The 27,284-nt window shown below is 40.3% G+C and overlaps 1 protein-coding gene across 4 annotated transcripts in view; it reads left to right on the top strand.

The window, feature by feature from the left end:
• The window catches only part of TFDP2 (transcription factor Dp-2), a 56,352-nt gene extending 38,261 nt beyond the window's left edge, over positions 1–18,091 (top strand). For all 4 annotated transcript variants that reach the window (XM_040074086.1, XM_040074085.1, XM_040074084.1 and 1 more), the window contains 4 exons: positions 1,176–1,327; positions 5,558–5,724; positions 9,599–9,704; positions 10,584–18,091. In XM_040074086.1, the coding sequence (XP_039930020.1) occupies positions 1,176–1,327; positions 5,558–5,724; positions 9,599–9,704; positions 10,584–10,752 (594 nt within the window). In that variant the 3' untranslated portion in view covers positions 10,753–18,091. The remainder of the gene's footprint in view (positions 1–1,175; positions 1,328–5,557; positions 5,725–9,598; positions 9,705–10,583) is intronic.
• The last annotated feature ends 9,193 nt before the right edge of the window (positions 18,092–27,284 follow it).

Genomic DNA, 27,284 nt, shown 5'->3' with positions numbered 1-27,284 from the left:
GCAAAATCCAATACCTTTACTTTCAATCACATACTTTTGAGATGACTTTTGGCTTTAATTGCTGAAATATATTTCAAATGCATCTTGTTTATAAGGTAATATTTTATAAACACAGTTATGAGCATTCTTAATGTTCTAGTCTGTGCAGGCTTTTAGTAAGTTCAGTGTAATCAAATGATTTTAGGAGATTACAGGCAATAAGGTTGTATTTTTTTCCTGGTTCAACTACACTGATACAATTTTCATGTAACTGATACTCACAGAAACTTTCAAATATCTGATGCTTCTTTGTTTGTCACCAAAAGCTGTTTCTTTGCTTAGGGTACAATTGGGATTCTATCTGTCTGACCCAATACATCAGCAGTTCCTCTGACAGTTACATGAAATTGCACTGGTGAAAATAAGGCAACTCAGGCCCTCTTAACTTTTTAGTCCAAATATTGACAGTTCAAATATTACTGTTCACAACTCTCATTATTGCCCTGATTGTGTTGTTAGCCAGAGGGTTTACCAGTCCTTTGGGATTCTGGCTATCCATCTTTTTCCCCTTAAATGGAATAAGCAGGGCCTCAGGTGGGTAATTACACTGACTTCCAGTCCCTCAAATAACATTTCCTAAACCCACCCATTTTCATACATGTGCAGTCAGATATAGGAAACTGGAAGTGAGTGGTGTCACAAACAGCACCTGCTTAGTAACTTCCAGAGGAGAATTTCCAAACTAATTCTTTTGAGAGAAGCTAGTGATGGATGAGAAGGGAAAGAGAATAAAAATACAGATATGGGAGGCAGGGGAATTTTTGTTTCAGTGTAACTATCTCCTACTCTGAGGTAATTACACATAAAAAATGCCAGAGAAGACCTCTGACTCCAGAGCCTTTTCAAAGGGATTGGGGAAGCATTCTCCAGTAAGCTTTATTGGTCCTTTCTTGTTTCTTCAAGGAGTGTGAGCGGGACAGAGTCAATGGTATATATGTGCAAAAATTGGATTTAACTTCTGCTCCTGGTGAACTTCACTAGTGCCAAGAGAAAGTCAGGCCACAACTCACTTTTTGACAAAAAATTACTGAAGGTATTGAGAGTTGGTAAATAAGCCCTATGAGGTTTCATTTCCTGGAAACACTGATATCTGCTCTTTTATTGGCAGTGATTTTTTTTTTCCTTTTGTTTTACAGCAAATAGCATTTAAAAACTTGGTACAAAGAAATCAGCAAAATGAACAGCAAAATCAAGGCCCTCCATCTTTGACCTCAACAATACAGCTGCCTTTCTTAATAGTCAACACTAGCAAAAGAACAATTATAGACTGCAGCATATCAAGTGATAAGTGAGTGTTTATGGAATTAATTTTTACAATTTTACTTTCTTTGTGGATTGGAATTTTTCCTCAAATAAGTGAGGGAAATTTTTCTACTTTACTAGAAGTACTTATTGTATTTACGTTTGCAACTGTCACTTCAGGGGGTTACTTGTGTTTTTAAACATTTGATGCAACTGCAGTAATAATATGCATGAGTTTATTAACACTGCCTTATAGTCTCTAGTTAAACAGGCTGAATTTCAGTGTTGTAAAAGGTACTTCAGGCTGACATTCAAAGAGCATTCCCTGCACAGGAGCAATAACTCAATGAAACTTTACTAGGACAGCGCTACCTTTCAAAGCAGCCATGTGAATTCTTACTCTTAGCATGCCACAAAAATGTACACAGTCAGAAACACGAGGTTATCCTTGTGACACAAAAGTAACATACTCCAGGTGATGATCACAACTTTGAAAGTGTATTTTAACAGCAAAAAGTTCTCTGAAGGAAAAGATACAGAAATTTATAATACTGTCCTTGTAAGAAAACTACTACAGTTGCATTCACATTAATCTGAAAATATTCCAGTTACATAATTGTGGGTGCTTGTTCTCCTCATCCCGTGAAAATATGGCTGAAGTTTGAGGTGCTGTTACGATACCTGGTAATTGGATCACACTCAGTTTATTAGCTGAAAATAGCTGGCTTTGCTCTAAATACTGTAGATTACAGATTTCACTCTGTGGTATGCAAATCTGTACTGAACTTCAAGTCAAAAACAGACAGGCTCTAGTAACCCACCAGCATGCAAAACAGCAATACTATTAAAAGTTGATTTTTTGTAGAAAATTATACTGACGTTCAGTATGTTCTGTGACAAAACTTGTGGAATACTCTTGTGAGCAATGCAGTTCAGCAAGCTGGGAACTTTAGGATCACTTTTGATTTAGCATAATTAAACCCTTATTCTGTAGTCATGCTATAGAGGTTTTCCTGCTCTTTTAAACAGGACTCTGTGTTTAGGTTTGAAGTTTTTAAAAAGTTGGACAATTTCATACTGGAACTTCAGAACTGCTTCTTTGAGTTGTCAGGGATTAATCTGGCATTTGGGATCCAGAGCAGTGTAACACACTTCTACTCTCTCCAACTGTGTGGAAACACTCATACTGAAAGTGAGCATGCCAAAATTATTGAAGTTGTTGATACTTAAATTTATGTAACTCAGCTCTGGTAGTATGTCACCTGGAGGTCAGTAAGTGTACAACCCAAATTAAGCCAGCTTTCCACTGTGGTTATTATTTGTGCAACTAATTAGTGGCAGCAGCAGTAGGTAAACAGTGCCAGAAACAGCTCTGTTTTAACCACTGTTACACTGTGGTTAAACTGCTAAACAAGGCAGTTAGCAAAGGTACCGACTTGGTTTGGAGAATTCCCAGTCTCTAGAGTTTATTGGAGAGCATTTGTGCTGCCTGACTCCATTGCTGGTCAGCTTGAGTGCTTGCTGTGCTCTTGGTTCCAGACTGAAAGCCACTTTTTAAAGGGCTTCCATTTTCCTTTCTTCTCCAAGTAACATTTATATAAAGTACTGATGTTAGTAAGTCCAATGAAGAGCTAAGCTCACAGCATTAGCTACTCAAAATTGTATTTACAGAGGAACTGCTGAAGGAAAGTAATTGCTTGGAAATGTCTTATGTATAAGGGTGATGTAGTATCAGAAGGAAAATCAGTTTGTGTCCCCTAAGCTTTTTCCTATGCAAGAACAGCCAAAACAGAGTGAAATTTCTCACAGTTAAAAGAAGAGAGAAGTTATTGGGCAAGTTTTGTTTAGAGCTTGAGAAGGTAGATGGGTGCCAAGCAGCATGCTGGGAATGGCATTTCTGAAGTTGAAGTAGGAAAAACAAAGTCTTCAGGTAAAAAGGAAGTAGTTAAGAACGAATTTTAAAGGTGAGGCACCTGAATAAGTAAGTCCCATTTAAACAGGAAAAATGTATTTAGTGTATATGGTACTTCTGTATAAATGCTCTTGGTCCTAGGAAAAAGAAAGAAAATGTAACCAGAACACCTTGTTTTAAACAAGCATTCAGACACAATAGATGTATCAGAAACTTGGAAAATTAGAACATCTGCAAGGGGAAATGCAGAAGAGTTTGTACAGCATTGGAGACACAATGCTGTACATTAGAGAGAACATGTAGAAAGTGGCCTCTTGTACCCTTACAGAAAGAATTGCCTGTTGCTGCAGAAAATTCAGATTAAGATCACTGGTGATCAGATTTGCACTTACTATGGGAAAGGGACAGGAAGTGTACTCAAATTTTGTATACACAGTATTAATAGCCTCTGAACCTGGCTTATAGTACTGAATAATAACATGGCAGCCCAGTAGATCATTCTGTGAGAACAAAAGTTGATTTCTCAAGAACAGCTGATATCATGCTGGGAATTACTAGGAAAACCAGTAAGGACTACAGTGTAAAACTAGATGCATATAGTGCTTTCTCTCTGGAATACTACACACTCTCATGTTCTTGGAAAAAGCATGGCTTAACCAGGAGAGGCACAGGAGGGCAGCAAGGACTGAGGCTGTGGAAAGGCTTTGACAGAAGGAACAGATGGCTCTTTGGCCTAGAAAGGAGAGGACATGGATTGTGAGGTGTCTCAAAAATCACCGGTGATATGGTGAACATGCATAGAGAACAGCTGCACACAGTTGCTTATTAAATTGAGAGACATTAAGAGAAGATACCAGGTGATGACAAGAAGAATGTTTTATTTTTAACAGTCTATGCAAATTGTTATATTTGATTTTGTTCATGCTAAAAGTTTACATAAGTTCAGAAGGGGATCATGTCAAGTGCCTGAAAGAAAGTCATTGAATAGCTGTTAACAGCAAAGTAGAAGTGTAGAGATTTCCTGTATCAGTGACTGCAGGCTGCTAGAAACTGAACTGGAGAAATAGTGAAGACTGTAAATTTTTCAGTTTGGAAACTTGCTGGGAAAAGAAAGCTACCTTCCTTTCCAACATCCACTATTTGGCCACAGCATATGGGAGAAGAAATGCAGAGCTATCAATAAATGCAGCTTTTGATCCTGTGCCATTTGGAATTCAGTTATGAGTCAGTAATTACACCTTGCTGGTAGTTAGCTTGGTGTGACACTGAGCTGTACCAGTTTAGGCAGCAGCAATGTAATTGTACTGGTTAAAATTATGACACATCTTATTTTCCCTCTTAAGGTGATAATGCTGGAATAAATAAAGGTGCATAAACAATAGGTTTTACAAGTAATACAGTATGAGCCACAGAAGAAATGCTGTGTGTAACTGACAATTACACCCAGCACAAAGCATTAGATTACTAATTGAAAATTCTGTGTTTAAACTCAAGAGCTGTAAAGCTTCCGAGCTTCCTGGTCAAGTACAAGAAAATAAGTATTAGAAAACAACCTAGCAAGAAAATTGACATGTGACATGAGCTTGGAGGGACAATTGAAGACCCACGAGTGAGTTATCTTTTAGAAACTGTATCTCACAGATGGGTTGCTTTTCCAAGGATAAAGGTTCTGTCAGCAAAAGAGGAGGTACTGGGAACTAAGCCTTATTTTACAGACCAGAACTGTCCAGGCTTTTAACACCTGTGATGACAGTGTAAGGCCAGCCTAAATGCCCCATCTGAACTTTGTATCTCATTTTCCACTTTTATATGCAGTTAAAAACATTTTTGAGAGTCCAGCAGCCACAACGGTGGATTGTGAACACACAGGACTCTGAACAGACAGCTTTTCTAGCTGCATCCAAAAAAGAAAAATTATACCAAAGTAAATAGGTCAGTTCACAGGAGGAGTGTTGCACATTAGAACAGAAAGTGAAATGTAAAAGCAGAAAAACAAAACAGTTATTTTGGTGACAGGGCTTCAGGTGACCTTACTGGCTTTAGTGCAAGTGAAGGTTCATGTTTAATAAGGCCTCCCTCTTCCCCTTTGAATCTACTCAATGAGGTAGAAAACGTTAAACTTTGTCCCTGCACTGGTGAAGTTACTTTAATTGACAATGTGCCATTTTGAAGCCGTAGGCATGCCAGTCACAGAAAAGAGAAAGCATTTCTTGCACTTCTCTTACCTTAAGGACCCTTTACAGAAAACCAAGACTCTAGACACTTAGCCCAGTGCATGCCAAAACCACCAGAGAAAGAACAGGCAAGAAGAGCACCACTGTGCTCTTTTCAGAATCATCTCACTTTGAATTTTTTTACCTGCAGATTTGAATACCTCTTTAATTTTGATAATACTTTTGAAATTCATGATGACAGCGAGGTGCTGAAGAGAATGGGAATGTCCTTTGGGCTCGAAGCAGGCAAATGCTCAGCTGAGGACCTAAGAACTGCAAAATCACTGGTGCCAAAAGCTTTAGAAGGCTACATCACAGGTAAGTTAAAAATTGATGCTGATCAAATCCATAACCTTATTTAACTGCAGCAAATTTAATTACACTAACTTATGTATGTAACATTTGAGGTTTGTGGGACTGAGTAGGTTTGGTACATGAACTAGTTGTTTTACTGTTAATTTTGGAAGGTTTATCTTAGTTGTCCTGTTGACTTAATGCACACTGATTTATAACAGTGTGATATATGAGCTGTATTATGAAGAAATTATTCCTTAAATAACTAAGTTGACACCAAGAACAAATTTTCATGTGTTCATATTAATTTTGAGTAACTGAATGTGTGGAGGAGCAAACTGGAAGAAGGCAGCTCTTCCCAAAATGAGGAAAGAAAAAGGAACATCTTGAACTGGTTGGGTGTAATCCCTCAAGAGCCAGCAGGTGCCACCTGAGAACTAAGCTTCTCTAAATAAAGCAGGAAGCTCCAAAGACTTCAGGACAGGTGTCCTAGGCAGAGGCTGTTACCTCCCCTGTTTGAACAGGTCGTGCTCAGACACAAAACTAGAACCCTTGCAGAGTTGCATCACTGGACTAGAGCTGCCAAAATTTGCTATCACTTCCTGTCATTATTGTCAGGGTGTTCTTCTTGCTGTACCCACAGCTTAAACTTAGCCCAGCATTTTCTCGAGTTTCTGGAGGGACTTTAACTGTAAAGGAAGTGTTACCCAATTAATTACTGCCTACAGACCTTTGTTTTTGAGGAAAGGGAACAAAGCTCTTGCCCTAACTTCTCTACTGCTATAAATAAATCAGAATTCAGCTACATTCGATAAAAGTAGTAAATTTTAAATGGCTTAACTAAATGGCTTAACTAAAATTTCTTTTTCATTTTAAGCCTGCATTAATTTACCTCCAGAGAACAGGGTTTCCGAACATTTGCAAAAAACCCAGTGTCACGACACTATTTACTGAGTATTTCCCTAGTAGCAAACCAGCAGCCTGGAAGAGTTTTAATCATAGGAAATGCATTGATTTTATTTTTTACTCAAAAATCATTAAGGCAAGTAATGCACTCTTCATACATGGTGTCCTGGGGACGTTTCTGCATTTTGACCCAGGTGTTTTCTTATGTGCTCTCCCTGAGCTGGTTCCAGGTACTAAACTGCAGGCTTTGTCTGGCAGAGGAGTTTGCAACAATGAAACATTAGGAGAACTATGTAGCAAAGGGCTCCAACCGGAACAGCTCGAGTGGAAAGGAGGGGGTGAGGCTGCTGGGTGAGCAGAAATGCTCCGCTGCCTGGGACAAGCATTAACTCGTAGAACAGCAGCCAGAGTGCCATCTCCGTCTTTTGGGCTGTGCACATCTACAGGCACTTAACACAAAACCAAGTCCCACCTTTGTTAGCTGAGTCCTGACTACTGGAAATGAGGCTACAGATTTAAAACAAAACAAAACAAACAACAACAACAAAAACCCAAAACAACAACAACAACCCAGGAAATAAAAATTCTGAGGCACTAACAGTTGGGGTAACAACATCTCACCTTATGTATCCCACTAAGGTAGTGGGCAGACAAAGTGGTGCCATTTAGGATTTGGTTTTTTTCCCTGTGTGAAGAAGTGCTCTGCTGTTTACCTGTATAATTAGTCAGGACTAGAAGATGGGCTGGAGTTGAAACTAATGAGCTAAGAGCACCCACTGCCTGAGCGAGTTTATTCAGATGTCAACAACACTCCATGCAGCATTTTTATATTAACTGCTAAAGCTGTTGAGAGTGTTGCTTCAGAGTCTTCTCAAAAAAAGTATAAATTTCTACCAAGTGTATCTGCTACAAGATATACCTAGTACATAACGATGAGCTATTAGATTGGACTGCACCACCTTGGAAAGGTTTATTCAAGCTGCTTTCCCTGGTTTTAAGTGTATCTATTAGTAATTGTTCTACACTGCCAGGATAAATCACTCTCTTCATTGTAGGCACATTTCTATTTTGACAAACTTTTCCATACTGGAAATGGCTTCAACTCATCTTTCAAAAACTTCTTATCCCTTGCTCCTCAGAGCCCACTGGAAATTTGAATTTAGAAATGTAAGGCAATGAAAATACAAGGTAGGGATATGCTTTTATGAACCACCTTTCTCCCATGGTTCTACCTTGCTCTTCAAAATGAAAACTAATGAGCTATTATCCAGAAATGTTACTAAACCACAAGATTACTAGCAGTGTCTTGTTATTCTTCTGGAATATTAAACATGTACACACAGGTACACTCCTTCAAAACACCAGGGAACAACACTATGGTACAGCTCTATTCATCTAAATACAATGCAGTCATTCCAAATGGTTTAGCCTCCTCCTGCACAGACAGGAGGAAGCTGTTGGAACATATTCTCTGTAACATGAAACCTGCATTTAGGGCAATCTTGATGAAAGACATCCAGCTCCATCCACATTTAACTCTTCTCATCTATTCTGTCCTCACAGATCGCCCTAAAACTGCCACTTATTAACATTTGCTGTCATGTTCCAAGGACTGCTTCCAGGAACACTACCCTTGCTAGCCTTGCTTTGTAACATGACATTTAAATACCTTGCTGCAACAGCTTTCCACAGCACAAACCAAGGTAGCCCTGGATCCATCCATGGTGAGCCTGTGTCAACCTGCTTAAAACAGTCCCCGTGCTAGGAAGCACTGCCAAACCTAGAGGAACCAAAGCTCGACAAGAACACAGAAGGACAAATGAGAATGTGTATGTAACAAACACAGTTATTCCTGTTACCTGCTGCTATAGAACAATTCCAGATAATTATGAGTAGTACAGTCCCAGTTACTGCCACTGTGCCAAAACAGAGGCTTGGTTAGGCATAGAATTTAACAGTAAGGACCCTAACTTCTGATTTAATGCATCCAGCTGGAGCATAGAAAAGAACTAGACAATCTTGTTAACTGTTTTGATGTTAACTTTGTGTCGAGATGGAATTTGTGTAGGTGAATAGAAATGCCTTATCTAACAAATTAAAAACATACACACTCTTAAAAAAAAAAAAATCCTGTAAATGTAATTGGGTCAGTGGACTTGTTTTGCTGTTTGTCTTATCAGAAATGTACATAACTGGAAACAACTGACAGGCAGAACTTATTAGGGAATTTGCATACGAGTACTATGGGGGTTGTAAGTAACCTCTTCACATCCCTCAGAGGGTTTTTAACAAACTACCTCAAGAAACTCAGCATTAGTACCAGCCCATTTTAATGGTGCTAACCCCCACCCCCATTTCCTGTCCCTGTGGAGGAGAGTGCCTTACATGTCTCATGTGCAGCGTACAACTCTTTCATTCTCGGCACCAGCCCTTTGCCATGGTCTGTGCATGCCCACAGCTGGTGCCCAGCTCTGCCTGGTGGCAGCTGGATGAGGAGGCTGCCCCACAGCCAGCCATGAGAGCACCAGCCTTCGGCCACCAGCACACACGCAGTGACACAGAGACTGCCCGGGTGGCTTCACTGCACTCTCTCAAACCCAACTAAATTCAATTCCTTTTGTACCTTCACCAAGTGGGGCAGCCAAGGCACTTGGAGCTGTCGGACGTTTCACAGGGTCAGCTGTGGCAGGAAGTTTCCATGCAGAACTCCAGAACTCTTATTTCAGATACCTGTGATTGCATACAGCCACCAGCCAGGTGAATCTTCTTCACGCAGAGGGAAAAGCTGAGTGCAAGGCTTAAGTGTATCCACAAAGACAGGATATAATTTCATCCTGATTAAACAGGACACATCTGCAGTAGAAAACTCAAGCTACTGGTACCTTCTAAACTAAATTAAGAGACCCTAACTGCAAAGAGAGTGCAAAGTTTAAAATTGTAAAAGGGAGAAAACATGTAAGTAACTATCACAAATAGTTATGCTTTCTTCTAGATATGTCTACGGGATTTTCATGGATAAACCAAGGGTTACTTTCAAGTTCAGCACAAGCAGTTTCCCATTTTGAGGCAGCTCGAGGCACTTATGATGCTAAATCAAGGTAATCAAAATATTTTTTTATTCAATATATGCTTGTGGTACTTTAGTAACCTTGCTATTTCATACCATTTGCATGCAGGAATTGAGATATTTTCCTACCATGGTTAATTTTGACTGTGAAAAAATCTCTAATTCTGTCTTCCTTGAAGGATAATTATATTTGAAAGGTCAAATCAACATGCTTTGAATGTTGAACATACCAGCTATTTCGTACCTATGTTTCATAAGAATAGAATCACTTTCAAGCCCCTTTTCCTGATTAACCTTAAATTCCTGCCTGGGCATGGACTACAAATAGATAATTACATGTGGATAAAAGCCCAGTAATATTTCTGAAGAATGCATAAGAATGCCTGCTCTCTAAATGCACTACTCTTTAAGCTCTCATGAAAGAAGTTTAGTCCACACAGCTTAATAAAAATTGAAAATCAACAACCAAACAAAAAAACACCACGTGCAAAACCCCAACCTAAAATACACCGCAGCAGCTGGACTTTGCTTGGAGGTTACCTGTACCATAAAAAAATGGAAATAGGCATTATTATTTTGAAGCAGGTTCTTTCTCATAGTATTTAATAGCTTCACTTTATATTGCAAACATTTCTGTGTATTAATGAAACTGTGATGGATTTCCCATTTTTCCTTCAGCTTAAGCAATCCTACTAGTTGTTTATGAAAAAAAATAAGTCACCCAATATTCTTTCTCATGCAACTTTCCGTTGTTTTATCGGCTCTCCTAACTAATAGCTGTGTTTACTGTAACACTTTGGGATTTTTCCTTTTTGGTAGCATTTCTTCGACTACGGGAAAAGCTGAGGCCAAAAAGCTTAAAACCTCATGAGAAACCCTCTAAACTTCACCCTTTCTGTTGTTTTGCTAGTGAGAATCCAGGGTTGTGTTTGGATGCTGAAGTGGCCTTAGCAACTGGGCAGCTGCTTGGCCCTAGCAGTCAGCAGTCCAGCAGCGCCGCGTCCCGGGGGGAGACGCCCTGCTCCTTCAACGAGGAAGATGAAGAGGATGAAGATGAGGATTCTTCCTCCCCAGAATGAGGACAGTAGAAAATGGAATATACAAAATGCTGCTCAGATATTCTTAATGGGAGTTCCTGTTTGGATTTTACTGGTTTCTTGCCTTGGTGTTCACTGTGTTCGGTGAACCAAAATGGAAGCTTCAAAACAAATTTATCCATAGCTGAAATTGAAGAATTGTATAACTGAACACAGAGTGACATGCAGAGGCAGAGCAAAGTGGGTTTTATAAACTATAAACAAGGAAAAGAACAAAGTCCCTGGAGATCTGGCCAAGTAAACCTTAAGTTCATCTTTTCCATTTTGGGACTCTCTGCCTTCCCCTTGTCTTTTTCAGATGGAGAAGAAAACTGTCAGTCAGTAAAAGCCGATTCTTGCATTGTCTTTGCTGCCTTTCGAAAAGGGGGAGTGAGCACATGCAAATGTGCTAAAATCTTTATTTAAAACTATCTTGTATGAAAGTGGTTATAAGGAAAGGGACTGTTAAAATGTTTGCTTTTTATCTGTTCAACTTGCTGTATAGAAGATTCTTAAAGTAATATAAATTGCAAGTGATTTAATGAATCTTGAGATAGCTTATATCCATTTTAGATACTCTAAAAGCAACATTAGTATAAAAGGTTCATATGTTCATTTATATTGCAGGCCTAATTTATTATAAGTGATTATTCTTAGCCATTATTAAAACAGGAAACAAACAATATTCTCTGCACCAGCTTTTTTCAAGGAAAATAAGTTAAAAAATGGTATTTCTAGATTACAGCGTATTCAGTGTAGCTTCTCCTTTACTGTTCTAACCTTATATAATCCCTTTGATATTAGAGCATGTCTTGTTCTTTTAAAAAAGGGCCTCCCACCGTCTTAAGGATCTCAGGCAGCATGTTTTCAAGGCAGTCTTTTCAAATTTGGGGTGGGCAGGTCACATAACTTCTAAAGTCATAGGCTGAGGTTCTTAGGAAAAAGAATAAGATTTCAACAATACAATCATTTCATGTTTTGCATTGTGGTCAGCTTGGATTCTGACAGACTTTCTTATCAGTAACTTCAGCTGCACTCACCTTGATGCACCTTTGAAAGTTGTATCAAACCACTTAAAATAATCTGTTGCTCAAGTTACCCAGCGTGTTTCATCCCATGAGAACTGTTTAAATTAGACTTGCAGCAGGAGGCTGTGTTTTTCATGGCTAATATCACATCCAATCATAAAGACCTTTTAAAAAAGAAAACCTTGAATATCAATGCAAAATACACTGTAGATGTACTCTTGCCATGGTGTTCCAGCATCCAGGACTTTGCCTCTAAGTTAACTATTTTTTATGAGGTAAATCTTTCCAGTTTTTGCCCTGTCTGGTTGTTCTGTGTCTCAGCTGTCTGAGGCAGCTGTCCTGGCTCTGTTCCTGTGCTGGGGGATGAGGCAGCTTGTGCTGTTCCTCACCTGAGCAATGGCAGCAGCTACCCCTGGGCTGCTGGCAGCATCTCTCTCACAGCCTGGGCTGTGTCCAGATCATCTTTTACAGCCAAACGTGTACTCACTGAGGCCAGCAAGATCCAAAAACACCAAGCCTGAGCTAGACAGAGAAAATGAGGCTCCAGCTCAAGAGCTGTCTTGCTGTGCGCAGGAGATAGCACAGGGCTGGCTGCTCACAGGACAGGGGGAGTAGACAAGCACCTGCCACATGTTTACATTGCAAACTAAAGCATCAGACAGAAACTTCTCACAGATAGTTCAAACTGCAGCATGTGAGGAGTACCATGAGGGCAGCACCAGTATGTGGACATGGCTCTTGACTGAGCTGTTTTACACAAATGCAAGGCAAATGCACAAACTAAAATTCTTACCATGGTATTCGCCCTTGGGGCAAGACTGTTAAGACCGTCCTGTGCTCGTGGCTCACAGGCAACAGCCGACCAAGGGCTTTCCACCCCCTCACTTCCACCAAATCTGTAACACTACCTCCATGCCAGAAAACTTTACAGATACAAAAGAATATTCTTGCTGAGAGAGCCAAGTGGCTCACTTCTGAAATAGAGGGAGAAGGGAACAGGTACTTCACACATATTACTATGGAACTGTCAGCTTCATGATTGACATTTCATTTAAACAGATCATCACTTTCATTCTTAAAAAAACCCATTGCCTTTTCAAAAACTGCCCTGTTAGTCAGCTTTCATTGGAGAGGGCAGATCAAAGATAACTCTATATGCATGATCCTAAGGAATTCTTAAAGAGGGAAATAGTTTCTAAAGTAGTTATACCTCCTTCCCCAACAATATATTAGGGACACATTTAACTTTACACTTTCTTCACACTTCCTTCTCAAGATCTGTGTAAAAAGAAAAACTAGCAAAACACTAATCAGTTCCTAAAGAGCAGCATTTTGAACTATAAGAACCTGGCAAAAAAAGGCTTCCAGCCCAGAAATGGAATGTGTTTTATCAGCAGTCAGTGGGCTTTCTGCTTTAAAGGGCGAAGATCTTCAGTGACACCTTTCCTCCATTGATGTCTGTGCCCTTCAAAGCTGCAGCCTGCACAGCTTTCTGGCAAACATCAAACTATCACATTTAAAGATAAAAAAATAAAAAATATGAGAGCACATATAACATTTATTTGACGTTGAACCAAGCCTTTAAAAGTTATTTTTCCTGGAGTAGTTGAATACAAAGTACAAAACAAGTTAGAACATTTAGAAGAGACTTCAAAAGTAAATTCTTTCCATGGGTTTCTTTGTGCCAAGTACCAGTTGAGGACAAAGTTCAGCTGAAGCACAGCAGTCTTGTGGCTACACCAAAGTCTGGGAACTAGGAGAATTTGGGGCCTTATCCAGCCACAGTCCCTTGTGTACGATCTCAGGCAAACCTTTCCATCATTCCTGATGATCTTAGCTGCCATATTTTAAAAAGAAACAAAAAACACACTCAAAACCCACAAACCAAAACAGGTAAATACAAAACCTCACTAAAGGCAGCTGCTGCAATTGTGAGTAAGGGGGTTGAGAATATTAACAAACCACAAAGCTCCCTCTAAGCTCATGGCAGTGCTTGTGCTCAGCTGCTTCAACACACAGGCCCTTCCCTCCTGCTGAGAGCCAGCAAACACTTTCTACAATAAAATGGTCATGACCAAGACTGGTTTTCCCATTTTCTATACAATTCCCATCATCATCTCCTGTCTCATGCAATATCCCTGATACTCATTGACAGGAATCAAGCAGCAACACCTGGTACTAGATTATACTTTATATAAGAAAAGTTAACATTTAAATTTTCATGCAACTTATATTTAAGATAACTTAAAGTGAAGTTTCTTGGAACACTCTCTCTTGGTTATGCATTCAGGGGGCACTTGGCTGCAAGCAGTATAATGCTCTATGTAAATGCCTTTATAGCTATAGTGCAGTAAACAACTTCAGTTCTGGACTAACTTTGTGGTGCTTGAAAAATCTTAATTTGACTTAGAAAAGCTTGTCAGCTCCACTATCTAGATGAAAAAGTATGAGTGGGAGACAGCATTTTTCTATTATGTGCAAATCTGACAATGTTTGTAGATTTTGATACTTAAAATTGTATTAAAGTGCACCAGTCTTCTCATTTCCATGCTGGAATTAATTGTCCACAATCCACCTAATCTCAGAAAGGGTATGTATCTAGTAAATAAGACCAGTTCAACTGAAGGTATGACTTAAACTAACACTGTTAAACCCAGTACAAGCCCTGCTGTAGGTGTTTCCATTTTGGTTAAGGGGTTTTAATTTTTAAACCACAGTTTGCAAATACCCCAAATCCTTTTGAGTAGCTGGAAATTGCCAAGGATACAGAATTCCCACAGAAGGGCTTCTGCTGATCAACTATGTCAGCCTGAAGTAAAATTATTTTAAAAGGCCTAATTACCAAATTTTAATCCTTTTGTTTTTAAAGAAAGAAAAACTAGGCCTTCAAGTTCATATTTTCATACATGAAGGATGCTTGAATTCAGAATTCCATAGTTAAGGTTTAAAAGTTCAGGTGCTCTTTCTTTTGAATTAAAATGGTGGATTTGGTCAAGAGTATGGCTGAAACTTAACCATATTTGAAATCTGGGCAATACTCTTTTTTTGTAGTTAACTGGCCCTTTTCAGCTGAAAATAATCCAGGCAGTTGATTGTAAAAACTTTCCTTTTAGTGAGTTAAAGATGTTTGGGGTTTGGATTCATTTAAAAACAAAGCCAGTACCACAGGGTATGGTATAGAGAAAACAAACGAAAGCAAGCTATCTCCTGCCTGACCCACCTCATTTATAAATTTTCATTCCAGGAATCTCTCAGGAACATCATGATATTAAATACCCAGACGTAATGAACTAGGGAAAGACTATGTCTGCTTTTTTAATTTGTGATTTTAAAAATGCTAGTAATAGTCACACTTTGAGGTGACATCCTTCTGCTGCAGTTGGGTCACTCTGAGGCTGAAGGTGTCTCTAGTGTCAGCACTGGGAGTGGTGCCTTTTGCAGCATTAGTGATGAACAGGGGAGGGAGAGGCCAAGGACCTGTTTATGGAAATTTGTTCTTTAAAGTGTGCCACTTCTTGAATTCTGGCCTCTGTCTGCAAGCAATGCACCAATGAATCATTTGTTAATTGTGGACATCACACACCAACCTGAGCACATGAACAGCTCTAAAAACTTAGTTTTCTGCTGGCAGGTGTTCACACAACTGATCCTGATACCATAAAACTTCATGAAACTCATTCCTTAGACTTAACAAAGTTCCCAAATCAGATGATCTCTTTCCTGTTTAGCTGTTAGGATTTTGTCTGGTGAGTATTTTTAAGAGGCTGTGAGTAACTCTACTTTCCCCGATCCGTGTATATTGCCAAAAAATACCCATAACCAGTGTTACTGTGTGTGCAAGAAGCCCCCAGCTCCTTCAACCTGATTGCCTGAGGTGGCATTTGTGGATCCCTCCCCAGCTGGCACTGACAGTGAGGGCAATGCTCATTAAAGCAGTCTGGCAGTAACAGCTGAAGAGGCTGTTTATCGCAGCAGTTCAGAGACCGTACACTCTCCACCTTTAATACCTTGTCTGCCCACCCAGAGATCAGACAAAACCAAAATGTTTTCTTTCTGCTTCCATATTTTTAACAGCACCAAAGAATCCAACATTTGGGATAGCGACCTAAACTGCTCAAAATTGGGCAGAAGTAGCATCTGAGATCTAACCATCCAAATCCCAAGGGAAAGCCTCCTGCTTAGGAACAATATGGAGCAAATAAATACTTCTGCATTTATCTAAGAAGAAAAACAGACTGACCTGGGTCACATCAGTATCTGTAAAAGAGCCATGATAATTCCAAGCAGATACAGGAACCTCCCAGTAGCCCAAACTTGCATCTCTTCTTAGTCTTCTATATTGGCTAGAAAAGTGCAGTCACTTAAATCTGATTTCTCTAAATGCCATTCTAAAGTACTCAACACTCTCTAGGCATAGGTACTTTAGATATATAGACACCACGGGATAGAGGATACAGCAATGTCAAATTTAAATGCAGTTGTAGATGCAAAGCCAACTCATCTATGCAGAAACTTTTCCCAAGACAAAAGGAGTCTTTACTGGTGAGTTGGTTTTAGCCCATTCTCCTCTCCAGGCTGAGTGAAACACTCATCCCTCACACTGCCTGGTTCCTGTGCTGCTCACCCACATAATCCAGGCAGCCAGAGAGGGAAAACCACCACATATCCACAGCCCTTCCCGCTGACATTTCAGGTCACATACAACTGCTCTGCATGGCCACAGAAGTTAAAACAATCAGAAAAGGTGAAGTCCACCAAACCACTCTCCAGGCTTTTTGATGGGTTTGTTAAATTGCTATTGTAACTTTAACAATTAGTAGATTTGGTTGTACTAATGTGGAGATTAAGTGAATCTCCCAGAATTCCCCCAGGAAACACCAGCTAAATCAAGACCCATCACACAAGTTTCTGAAACATTCCCTTGCTTTTCATGCTGTATACATGAAAAATACTTCAGAGAAGGATATGCAAATGTTATGACACTGTAACTCACAAGCACCTACTGTAAAAAAATGAATCCTACTTTAAGCAAACCTGTAAGAAGTAGGATGTGAGCCTGTCCTCGGTCCTCAGGCCCTGACTGCAAACCATGCCCTGGGACCAAGGCACAGCTTTTGTGTTTGCATATCCTACACAGCATCAGGAGAAACTGGCGAGCAAGCACAGGCAGAGTTTTACACCAGGACTTGTTGGCACCTGGAGGATGATCTGGCAGTAGATGAGTCCTTGGCAAGGAGGACTGATGCTGAGTTCTTAATGCTGATGTGCCATCAGCCCATGTTCTGAAGGTGCTGCAACATGCAGCAAGGGATAGAAAAGGCAGGTCCAGCCCTCCATCCCCCTTACGGTAGCACTTTTTAATATCCACTAGATTCTACATGGAAGTAATTGTAGAGACGTTTCCTTTTTATATTTAAAATGCAGAAACCACTTGAAAGTCCATTAACTTTTAAATTAAACTTTTTTTTAAAGAACAAGGCCAGTCATGGACAAAGCTATTTAATGACCTCCAACGCTGAACTCAAAGCAGGGATTTGTAAACATGGTGGGTGGGAAGAGACAAATCCAATTACAAGTATGCTAATTATATGGGATTTGAAATTTTAATTAATTTTTTAATCTATTCATCTTGCTCTCCCAACATGTGTATTGGCACAAAGCGTCACACAAACACTTTAGTGGAAATTTTTCTCCCTTTTCTTGTGCTAAACTCCTGTATCTTCAGGAAAGCCCAAGTTTCCCACTCATCTTCATTTGCTGCATATTTTTGAATTCTCCATAGATTTCTTTCTTTCCAAATACTATAAATTAAAAATGCAAGTTTTATTTTTGCAGAAAGTCTGCTATTAAACTATGCTGATTTTTTGTCCTGATCAAAGAGTGCTAATTTCCACTACCACATTGTAGGTGGCTAGGAGTAGTGCAAAAAAGAACGTGGTAGTATTTTATGTGCTTTAGACACTGACAAAGATATAAAGAAAAGTGCATATACAAAGTTTTACTTTCCTAATAGGAACACTGGCATTAGCAAATAGTATATTTGAACCAATAGGAAATATTACTTTGTAGTAGCAAACATTTTGTAAATAAAAACTTGTTATTTTTTTAATGGAAATTTTATAGAAGCTTTTTCTGTATACTCAATTGATCCCATGTTTACTGAAAATGCTGCAAGTGGGAATTGTACATTGCAGATGTGGGTGGGGAGCAGACAGTCTGACTGAGGTGAAAGCTCTGTATGCTTGGAAGAGAACATCCAGTTTGATGTGAACTGAAATGTAAACCTTAACTGTAGAAGAACTGAATAAAATAATTTCAAGGCAACAGGACCAAGCTTGTCTTTGAGAAGAACATTGCAGAGAAAAGATCACTCGGGTCTGCACACCTTGTTAGGAAAACAAGGAACTTCCCTGCTTTATATGCAAATACTGCATCCTTTGGTTCTTCGCATCTAACAACTGTGTCCTCATTGGCTCATCTTTCAGAGAAACCTCCTATGTCATTATCCAGGGAGAGATGCTGGATTACTGAAATTGTTACATTTTGACACAAATGTATCACAAAATGTTTATGGATACTATTGTCCCTATCCATTCAAGACAAACACCTAATCTATATGTAAGAGGAGGCCCCAGAAACAGGGTGTGTTCCCCAGTTTCATGCTAGATCTAACCTGTTGAACACCCTTCAAACACCTATAGACTCCGAACACATATCCTTCCAAACCCCTTCCTCCCATTTTGGTAGCAAGAATCCCAATGACAAGAATTCAGGCAGCATTAGATGCAGTCCCTCTTCATCCTCTGTGCTGGTTTTCCAACTCTGCCAAATACAAAAACACCAAGTAATGTCCCGGTGGCTTGCTTCTCCCCACATCCACAAAAGACCCATGACTCACTATTTTTAATCTCAAATCAGCTAAAAGTAAAGATTAAAGACAATAGCAGAAGACTTTAAAAACTCTGAGTTCATTCATGTGTAATAAACAGAAACTCTGCCACAAACTCCTTTCATCTAAAATGCAACGGCATATTTGTGAAGACATTTTCACTAACAGATTTGGCAAATAACCACTTAAAAACTCTTGCAATGTCTTTTTTTATGGGCAAGAAGCACAACTGCAGAAATGAGAGGAAGAGAGGGTATAACCTTTATATCAGCAATAAAGATATTTATGGCTTGTTTCTTAAAAAAGTCTAAAAATCCTTACCTTCATTTGTGTCAGTGTTCCATAAACTGCTATCAGAATGATTCTGAAATATCAAGCTGATGGTGAACCTGATTGGAATAAATACTCTCCTCTAAAGAATCCTTAGTTCTTTGTGCTGTTTTCAGCTGGGGATCTCCTTCCCAAGAACCCAACAAAGCAACAGAGGAAATGAAATGGCCTTTTATGCTTTCACATCTTTTCTAAGAAGTACTCAGCATGGATCTCTTAAGAAGTCTGCAAATGATGCTCTCTGAAATTACAGATACTTTTGGCTAGTTTCTCTGGCTGTCCAACCAGATATCAGCATATAAACCAGCTTATGTTTTTCTTCACATAAGTAAATCTGTATGTTTCCTAAAGAAAAAAAGGAATCAAGCAATGGTAACTGCTGCAGGATTAAGTTACTTAATATGTACTAATAATGGAAATATTAAGACAACAACTAATGTTCTCCTTGGTTAAAAACCAAACAAACAGTATTTAAAACTGTATCTTGTTGAATTCCACACATTCTGTTAGAAAGCAAAAATATCTGAAAACATTCAGGAAACCAGAAAACCCCCCAATTTGTGTAGGTTTATTATTCATTAAACTCTGTCTCAAGCCCAAGTGTAGGATAGGAGATAAATGTGAACAATACTCCACTGTCCGAGTGCCGTGTCACGAGTGCTGCCCTGAGCCGTGTGATCCGTGTAGGTTGCTCCTGAAGAGGCTCAGCTGTGCTGCAGTGCCCGTCCTGCTCCTGCCGGGGGAGGGACCCGTCTGCTCGGGTCCCACGTAATACTGAATTCTGCTCCTCCGACTGCAAATCATTCAAAAGGCTGAAAAACCTAATGTCACTGGGACTTCTCCCTGCTGAACCACACTTCAGAGGTAACAAAACAGAAGAAGCTGTTCTGTATATTTCACAGACCTTCCCATCTGTCACAAAGGTTAAATCGATTCTGTCAGACTGAAAATCCCAAATGGTTGAAGGCACTGCTGCCCACTGGTTGTTACAGCTGCCCCCTGCACAACTCATTGCAGGCTCGGTTTTGTAACATTTCAAGAATCCCTCAGCAGCCACTCAGAGAACTCACAGACCCATTAAAAAACTGAAAACCATTGTCCCAGGCAAAGCTGCGCAGGAAGTGATAGAAAAGCCTGCAACAGTTAGATGACATCAAAAGGAAGAAGTAAGCAAACAAGGGCTTGTGTTCTTCCAGCACAAGGTGGCAAGCTGAACTACAAAAAGGCAAAATTATCTAAGCACCATTCATGTACAAGACATGAAACCACACAGCCAACGCTCTCCCTTGGTTCAAATGACCTGGGTTAACCCAAGTTTTCATCACCCTGACATTAAAGTCCAGGTTATGCAGCAATGACAGCATTACATATAAATATTACATTCAATTAATCTGCCACTATTAACCGTCATTATTTTTCAAATATTAAATAACGAAAGTTACATCTAATGCCGTATTATGTAAAAAGCAGCAAACTGCATTTTTACAGCAGCCGCTGGTATAAGCAAGATAGTTATTTTTAATAAATAAGCACCAGAAGGACATAAGTGTCTTGGCACATTTAGAAGTTAAATAACGTTTCAAATGAGTAAACCCCATGAAAATGTCCTAGCATTGACCTGTGTACAATTCAAGCCTCCGGCTCTGCAGAGTGAAATTAAAACAGCAAGCAGAGCTCCCAGTAACAGGACTGGGCTGAGTACATGGAGAACAAGTTCCTGCAAGGAAAGGCAGGGTGTGAACACACCACGCACAGCCCACACCGCACCCGCGCTGCTCTGTGGTAAAGGTAAGAATTATTTTTTAAAGCGGGGTAAAAAATAAACCCGTGGAGCTTCTACAATTGCCAGCATGTCTTAAGGCCACACCTTAGCTAAGCATCAGAAAAAGAGGTGTTTGCATGTTCATGTGTTTTGCTAAGAGCCAGTTCTCGTGCTTTAAATCTACTGTTTTGGAACGACAGCTTTTCACCACAACACCCGTATTATTCTCCTTTCCAAGAAGCTACATCCCTTCTTGAGGACCCGGCCTGTATTTGCCGAGTTCCCGGGTCCGTCCCTGTGCGTTCCAGAGCTGGGGGCACCCGCGGCCCCGGCCCGCTCGGCGGTGGCGGAGCCTGTGCCGCTTCCTGCACTCGCTGCTCAGCAAAGTCCCTGCTCTCTCACCGCCCCGCGCAGGTTCCGCTCGCCCTCCGGAGCCCCGCGCTCAGCGCCTTCCCCTCCCCGGCTCCAGGGGCACGCACAGGCCGGGGCCCGCCCCGGGACCCGCCCCAGCGCCCGCGGGGCCGAGCCCAGGCGGGCCGGCGGCGTTTGGCTCCAGTACCACCGGCCGCTGCACCCGCTCTGCCGCCGGCCCGGCGCGGACGGCTGCCCATGCCCTGGTGCTGTCCCTGCCCTACCGCCGGCCCTGCCCTGCCCGCCGTACCTGTCCTGGCCCTGCCGCCGGCCCTGCCCTGCCGCCGTCCCTGTCCTGGCCCTGCCCTGCCCGCCGTCCCTGCGCTCCGCCGCCGCTCCGTCCCCTGAGGGCCCCGGGCTCGCCCCGGCTCTCACCGGTAACGGCCGCGCGCGCGCCAGCGGCTCCGGGAGCGGCTCCGGGAGCGGCTCCGGGAGCGGCTCCGGGAGCGGCTCCGAGCTCCGCGGGGACCGCAAGCGCCGAAGCGCTGCTGCTAAATCATCCACCTTTTTATAAACATTCCTGATTTCTGAAGAGTTTGGAATTAGCACCCTAACACTAAGATACCACTTCCACAATACCATATGCACGTCATTAAGTATTACCAATACTAAATTAGCCAAATCGTAGAAAAAGCTGCTGTAACCGTTGCTAATAAAATGCAGGTTAACGCAGCTGCTGGCTCTTTGCAATCAGGTTGGCCAGGCTGATGTAAGCCAGGGGAAAGCCCAGGTTTTTATTGTTATTACTTTCAAACCTCCTCACCTTTTGATATTTTCTCATCATCTCATTAGCATGACTAAAGCCAAGTTCTAAACATTCTATCTAGGCGTACAAACTTCTGTTTAATGTTCTGCCAAGCTTCTACCTACTGTTTTCTGTCATCGGGCAATGTATTAAGACTATTAAACGAAGATTGGATGTGATAGGGCTGCTCTGTCTAGAGGCCATTGCCAAACGACTGAGTCAGCTGTATCAGAGCATTTATAGACCACAATTTGTTGGCCCTTGAGCAGCAAAATGAGGAGCAGAAACTTCTGCACTGGTAGAGACTCGCTGAGGTTTATACATTACCTGTAGACCCTTCCAGCACATTTAACTGTACAACCGTGTGTGTGTTCCTGAGATGGTTGGTATTGACCCATCTATTTATCTGTAGGAAAGCCGTGATTGGCACGATGACAAATGGGCACATACACCACCAGAAATGCAACAATTCCAGGAAATAAAGCAGTCCTGGATGGTGAAGATTTTTCAGAAATAACTGCAGTCATTCATGGGGGAGTGCCCGTATTTCAAACCTTCAGAAAATGTACCACCAAGCAGCGACTGATGAATCATTCACAGTTAAAATATACATTGAACTAAAAGAAAATCAAAAAATATAATAATAAAAGATAATCGCAGCCAAATATACCCCACTCTGATTTGCAAATGGATATAATCCCCCCAACTGGGAGTTCTCTTGTTTCTATTCAAATGGTTATACGTGTTTAAGAAAAGATTATATGAAGGTATCAGTAGCAAAAAAAACCCCAATGAAACAGGAGACTGTCCTTTCCAGTGTTCAAATTCTTCAAAGAGAAAAAAACCTGAAAGTAAAATGTAGTGAAGCTCTGAAACAGAGCTAAGGGGGAGACAAAATGCACATGCTCTACCCTGCTCCGTGCTCCCTGGGCGCGATGTTAAACCGAGCAGGAGAAACTGCAGAGACTTGTGCACTAGGGCTACTACAGATTCTTGCCTTTACACGACTGGCGGTGCACTGTGCTTGTTCTCAAGGCGCTGGGCAAGCAGGGGAACACAAAATATGTTTTTTGCGGTGCAGGAGGAGTTAAGGAGCCGTGTGCCTGAGTTCCCTGCAGATAAGAACAACATGAGTCCCCTGACAAGCCAGGCAGGCAGTCTGGCTCAGCAGATAGCAGGAACACGAACTGAAGGGGCAAAGACATCTCACAGTTCCAACAGCCATTCATATCCTAGGGAGATTTCAGAGAGCTCTCTTGTCATGTTTTAAGCCATGGCTGCATTTCTCTTTGTCAGAGCGCATTTGCCAGTTGCATTGCTGAGTTTTCATATGCAAGTCAGCCTACAGCAGTTTCCAGTAATGGCATCTTATGCAATTTCTGACCTACTTTATAGCATTGGGGCATTTGGAAACATGAGATCCACTGCAGCAGCTTGACAGCAGAAAGCACTGCAGCAGGAAGCACAAGTCTTTAGACAAAACACATGGATCCACTAAAATACAGGTGACAGACTATCATTTTCAAGGTATTCATCAAACCATTAGGAGACTCCAGATCAACCATCATATGTATTATTTTTAGCTAGAGACCACACACATTATTTCAAAACGATCAAATGGTCAAGTCAGTAAGCGCTTACACAGACACTGACCTGCGTGCACTGTCTCAGCCCTTCTCGGCTGCAGTTTCCTGAAGAACGCTTCAAATGAGAGCTGGGTGTGACTGATGATAAACCATGACCTGGTCAGCAGTACAGGGATCTTCTCTCTTCTCCCATCAGCCAGCTGTGTTCAGAAGAAGGTGTCTTCTACACATCCTCCCAAACTCCAGCAATAAATGGAAGGTCTCTGAGAACTAAAAGTTTTATCAAAGAGGATCTTTGATACACTTTTATTAATTCCACTACCAGATGTGAACCTAACTACTAAAACAGACCTAACACCACTAAAGGAAAGAGAGCTTAGAATAGAATCATTCCTACCACTACTTAGAACTAAGCCTTAAACATGAGAAGTAATAAGGAGAAATTTGGATTACTATCCCTTCCTTCTCCCCCATGAGAAACAGGACTCCAGACACATTTCAGTGTGTGGAAAATTCAAATTTCTAATCTGATTAAGGTGTCTGGGCACACTTGTTTGAGTGAGCCAGCAGACACTTGTCACTGCAAACTACCTTGAAGTTCAAGGTCTACAGAGCAGTGTAGATCTTCAGAATAATGCTGGAAAGGTTGGTTTGTTTTTATCCCTCCTCAATTCTGCTTTTAAGGGAAGTTCTAAACATGCTTGAAGCAAAGACCATACACACTGTCACACGGACAAAATAATTACCGCCAAATGACATCCACTATTATTCACCAAAAGCTGCTTTACCTGCCTTCTTTAATGGACAGTTATCACTCTTGCCCTGCCATTTCAGTCCAATTTGTACCTTACTACTACAGTGCCTCAATGATCTTTCACTGTTTTCCTGCAATGCCTCAGCTTTAGGTGAAGGTATTAGTACTACTGAATACTACAAGCATTTTAATATACTCCTGCTTTGGGGTCAATTGCTTTCTCTGTCAAATGAAAGAGGTTTTATGTAATGTTATAAATTGAATTCTTGTTTTGTGTCCTTTAGGATAACTAATAAAATTAAGAGGCTTCACCTGTAGGTTAAATCATCATCTTGAACCTCAGTGCAAACCCTTCTATGCATTCAGCTTGAAAAAAGAAAAGCTCCTTTATATCCAACAAGGAAATTACTATGCAGCTTAGAGGACAAAATAATGAGCAGCTCTCAAAAGAAGGCAGAGCCATTGCTGCAACTTTGCTCAAGAGCACATTCAGATTTCTAATCTTATCTGGGGGTTTGTTTTGAACTAACATTTAAATCAATTGGTCTGAAATTTAAGAGAGGAACTTGCAGAATTACAGATGTGCTAATTATGTGCTAACCTCTCTTGAAAATTGAAAGGCAAAAGAAGCATTAGAAAACTTTAGGTGTTAAGCAAAAACCCAATTTCTTACAGTCAAACTCACTCAAGCTCTGATGCATTATGCTTCTTCACATTCACAAGAACACTTAAAATGTTAAGACAATTTGGTACTAAATAACAGGCAATTAAAATATTTATAGTGTTAAGTTCATCTGTCCCATTTGTAATTAGGAGTGAAGTGGCATTTTCTGGAGTTAGAATCTGCAGCCCAGCAGGTTTAGGAGAGACCTTGTTAGGGACAATAAACCCTGGAGGAATTATCACTTGTAGGGGCTCTCTTGTGTCAAAAAAATAGAAATAGCATAATATGCTCACAAGTCACGTAACATTTGGGTAATTTGAAGGACACATTTTTGTTCCATACAACTGTAAAGCAAATTCAAAAGAAGCTAATCCTCTCTAATACACAATATACATAGCTAACTAAACTTGAATATGATTTTTTTTGTTGTTCCAAATACATTGATAAGCATCAGCTTTTTACAGGAATCATCACCAAATCCAGATGAAACTTAACAATTCCCTCAAGGTAATGCAAAAATCAAGATGAGGCACAGCTTCGACAGTGCCATGCAATACTTACTTTATGTTCAGACCACATAAAAAGATTTAAGTACATGCTAGTGAATAAAACTTTGAAATTCCCTTTTCTGGCTTCCTTAGGTGCTTGCCTGAGATTTAAAGAGACAAAAAAAATCTTACTTTTTGTCATGAATTACTAGAGCTAATTGATCCAAACCACACAGTGACATTCAAGCTTCTAGTAACCCTCGTGTTAATGATCTTCTGATAGCTCTGCTAATGATTTTATATTAAGAATCAGTCACCAAATTATATACTTCAAACTGCAGCAACCTGAATTTTTGACTTAGCTTTTCTCTGATTTTTTTCTTCTCCTATTAAAACAGGAAGAAAACCTCCAGAAAGTATCTTACACAGGAATTCACTCTCATCTTCTATACTAAAATGTTTCTTCTAACAAGACAATGACAGTTCTGTATGTTTTGACCGAAGGACAACTTCTGTTGCAAGACTACTTAAAAATGAGGCCTCTATGATGATGCTCTTTCTATAGCAACACTGACTATTCATCACCAGGAAACTTTTAAGGTAAAAGAGGAGTCCCATTTTTGGTGTGTAGCCAACATCTTTCACCAAACAAGCATCAGGACAAAGATTCATGATGCCAAACATCTGAGGATAAAAGTTACTTCAGTGATTTATTCCCTCAGCATAGCCATACAAGCAAAGTTTCCAATACAGATGTTCTTCGAAAGGAAACTGGAAGGAAACCCCATGAAGAAAACAAAAATACCAAACTAGAAAACCAGCTCAGTATTGATGCAGAGGATGAGCTGAACTGAATGAAATAATTCTATTCCCCCAGTGTCCATAAGGTGAACACATCAACACCTCAGGCCATTTCTACATTTGCACCAGCCTGGAGCAAAGGGACACCAGAGTTCTGCCCACTGTAGGTGAAGATTTTCTATTCCCAACAGAGCTAGATCTGACCTACAGGCAAAACTGAACAGTAGTTTCTGAACACATTTATGCCTTGCATGTTCTACTAATACAATGCAAAAAAAAAAAAAAAAAAGAAAAAAAAAGAAAAGAAAAAAGAAAAAAAAAAGAAAAAAAAGTCTGTCTAAATGAAAGACTTTTCATGGTAGATGACATTAACAGAACGTTTTTTCTGTAAGAAAAAAACCCATTAGTTTCCAGGTATATTAGCACAAACTGTAAATCTAAATTTATAAGAAGGCTTCAGTAATTTGATGGCAGACTTAACATGAATGCTGAGGTGTTTTAACAAAGTGTCCAACTAGCAAGATGATGATTAGCACTTCCACTAGCAGGAAAGTCAAAGATCTGAATAATTGCAAAAATCTTTAAGATTAAAGCTTTGAGCATTCTGAGGTTTTGAAATCCATATACTCCGAGCTGCCCACATACTCTTAGCATCTAGGATTTTTCCAGAAAACATTAAATTGTGCACTTTTCTCCATCACAGGAGACCCATCTCATTTTTTAAGAAGACCAAAGTGTACCTTCTTGTTCAGCTTCAAGCTCTATTTAACTCAGTATCTCCAAAAGTAATGATGAATAAGTTTCAGAGAGAGGTAGACTTAAATAGGGCAAATCCAGGTTCCTCAGAACACTGCATTTAAGAAACTGTGGGAAATCATTCAGCAGGACTTGGTGCTGAGAAATATATTTTCCCTTTCCAAATCTCCTTCTGAGAAAGAAGCAGGGTGCAGGGGATTAAAAACACAAAAAACAATACTCACCCTCCCCACTCTTGGTTTGTTTGGTTTTTTTTTTCCATTACTGATTCACAACTCCTTTAGTCTACAACTCTTCCTTCTACTCTTCATTTGCATCCAT

Source organism: Hirundo rustica, chromosome 10 (genome assembly GCF_015227805.2).
Source record: "Hirundo rustica isolate bHirRus1 chromosome 10, bHirRus1.pri.v3, whole genome shotgun sequence".
In the NCBI taxonomy this organism is placed as follows: domain Eukaryota; kingdom Metazoa; phylum Chordata; class Aves; order Passeriformes; family Hirundinidae; genus Hirundo; species Hirundo rustica.
This window is presented reverse-complemented; position numbering and strand designations above follow the sequence as displayed.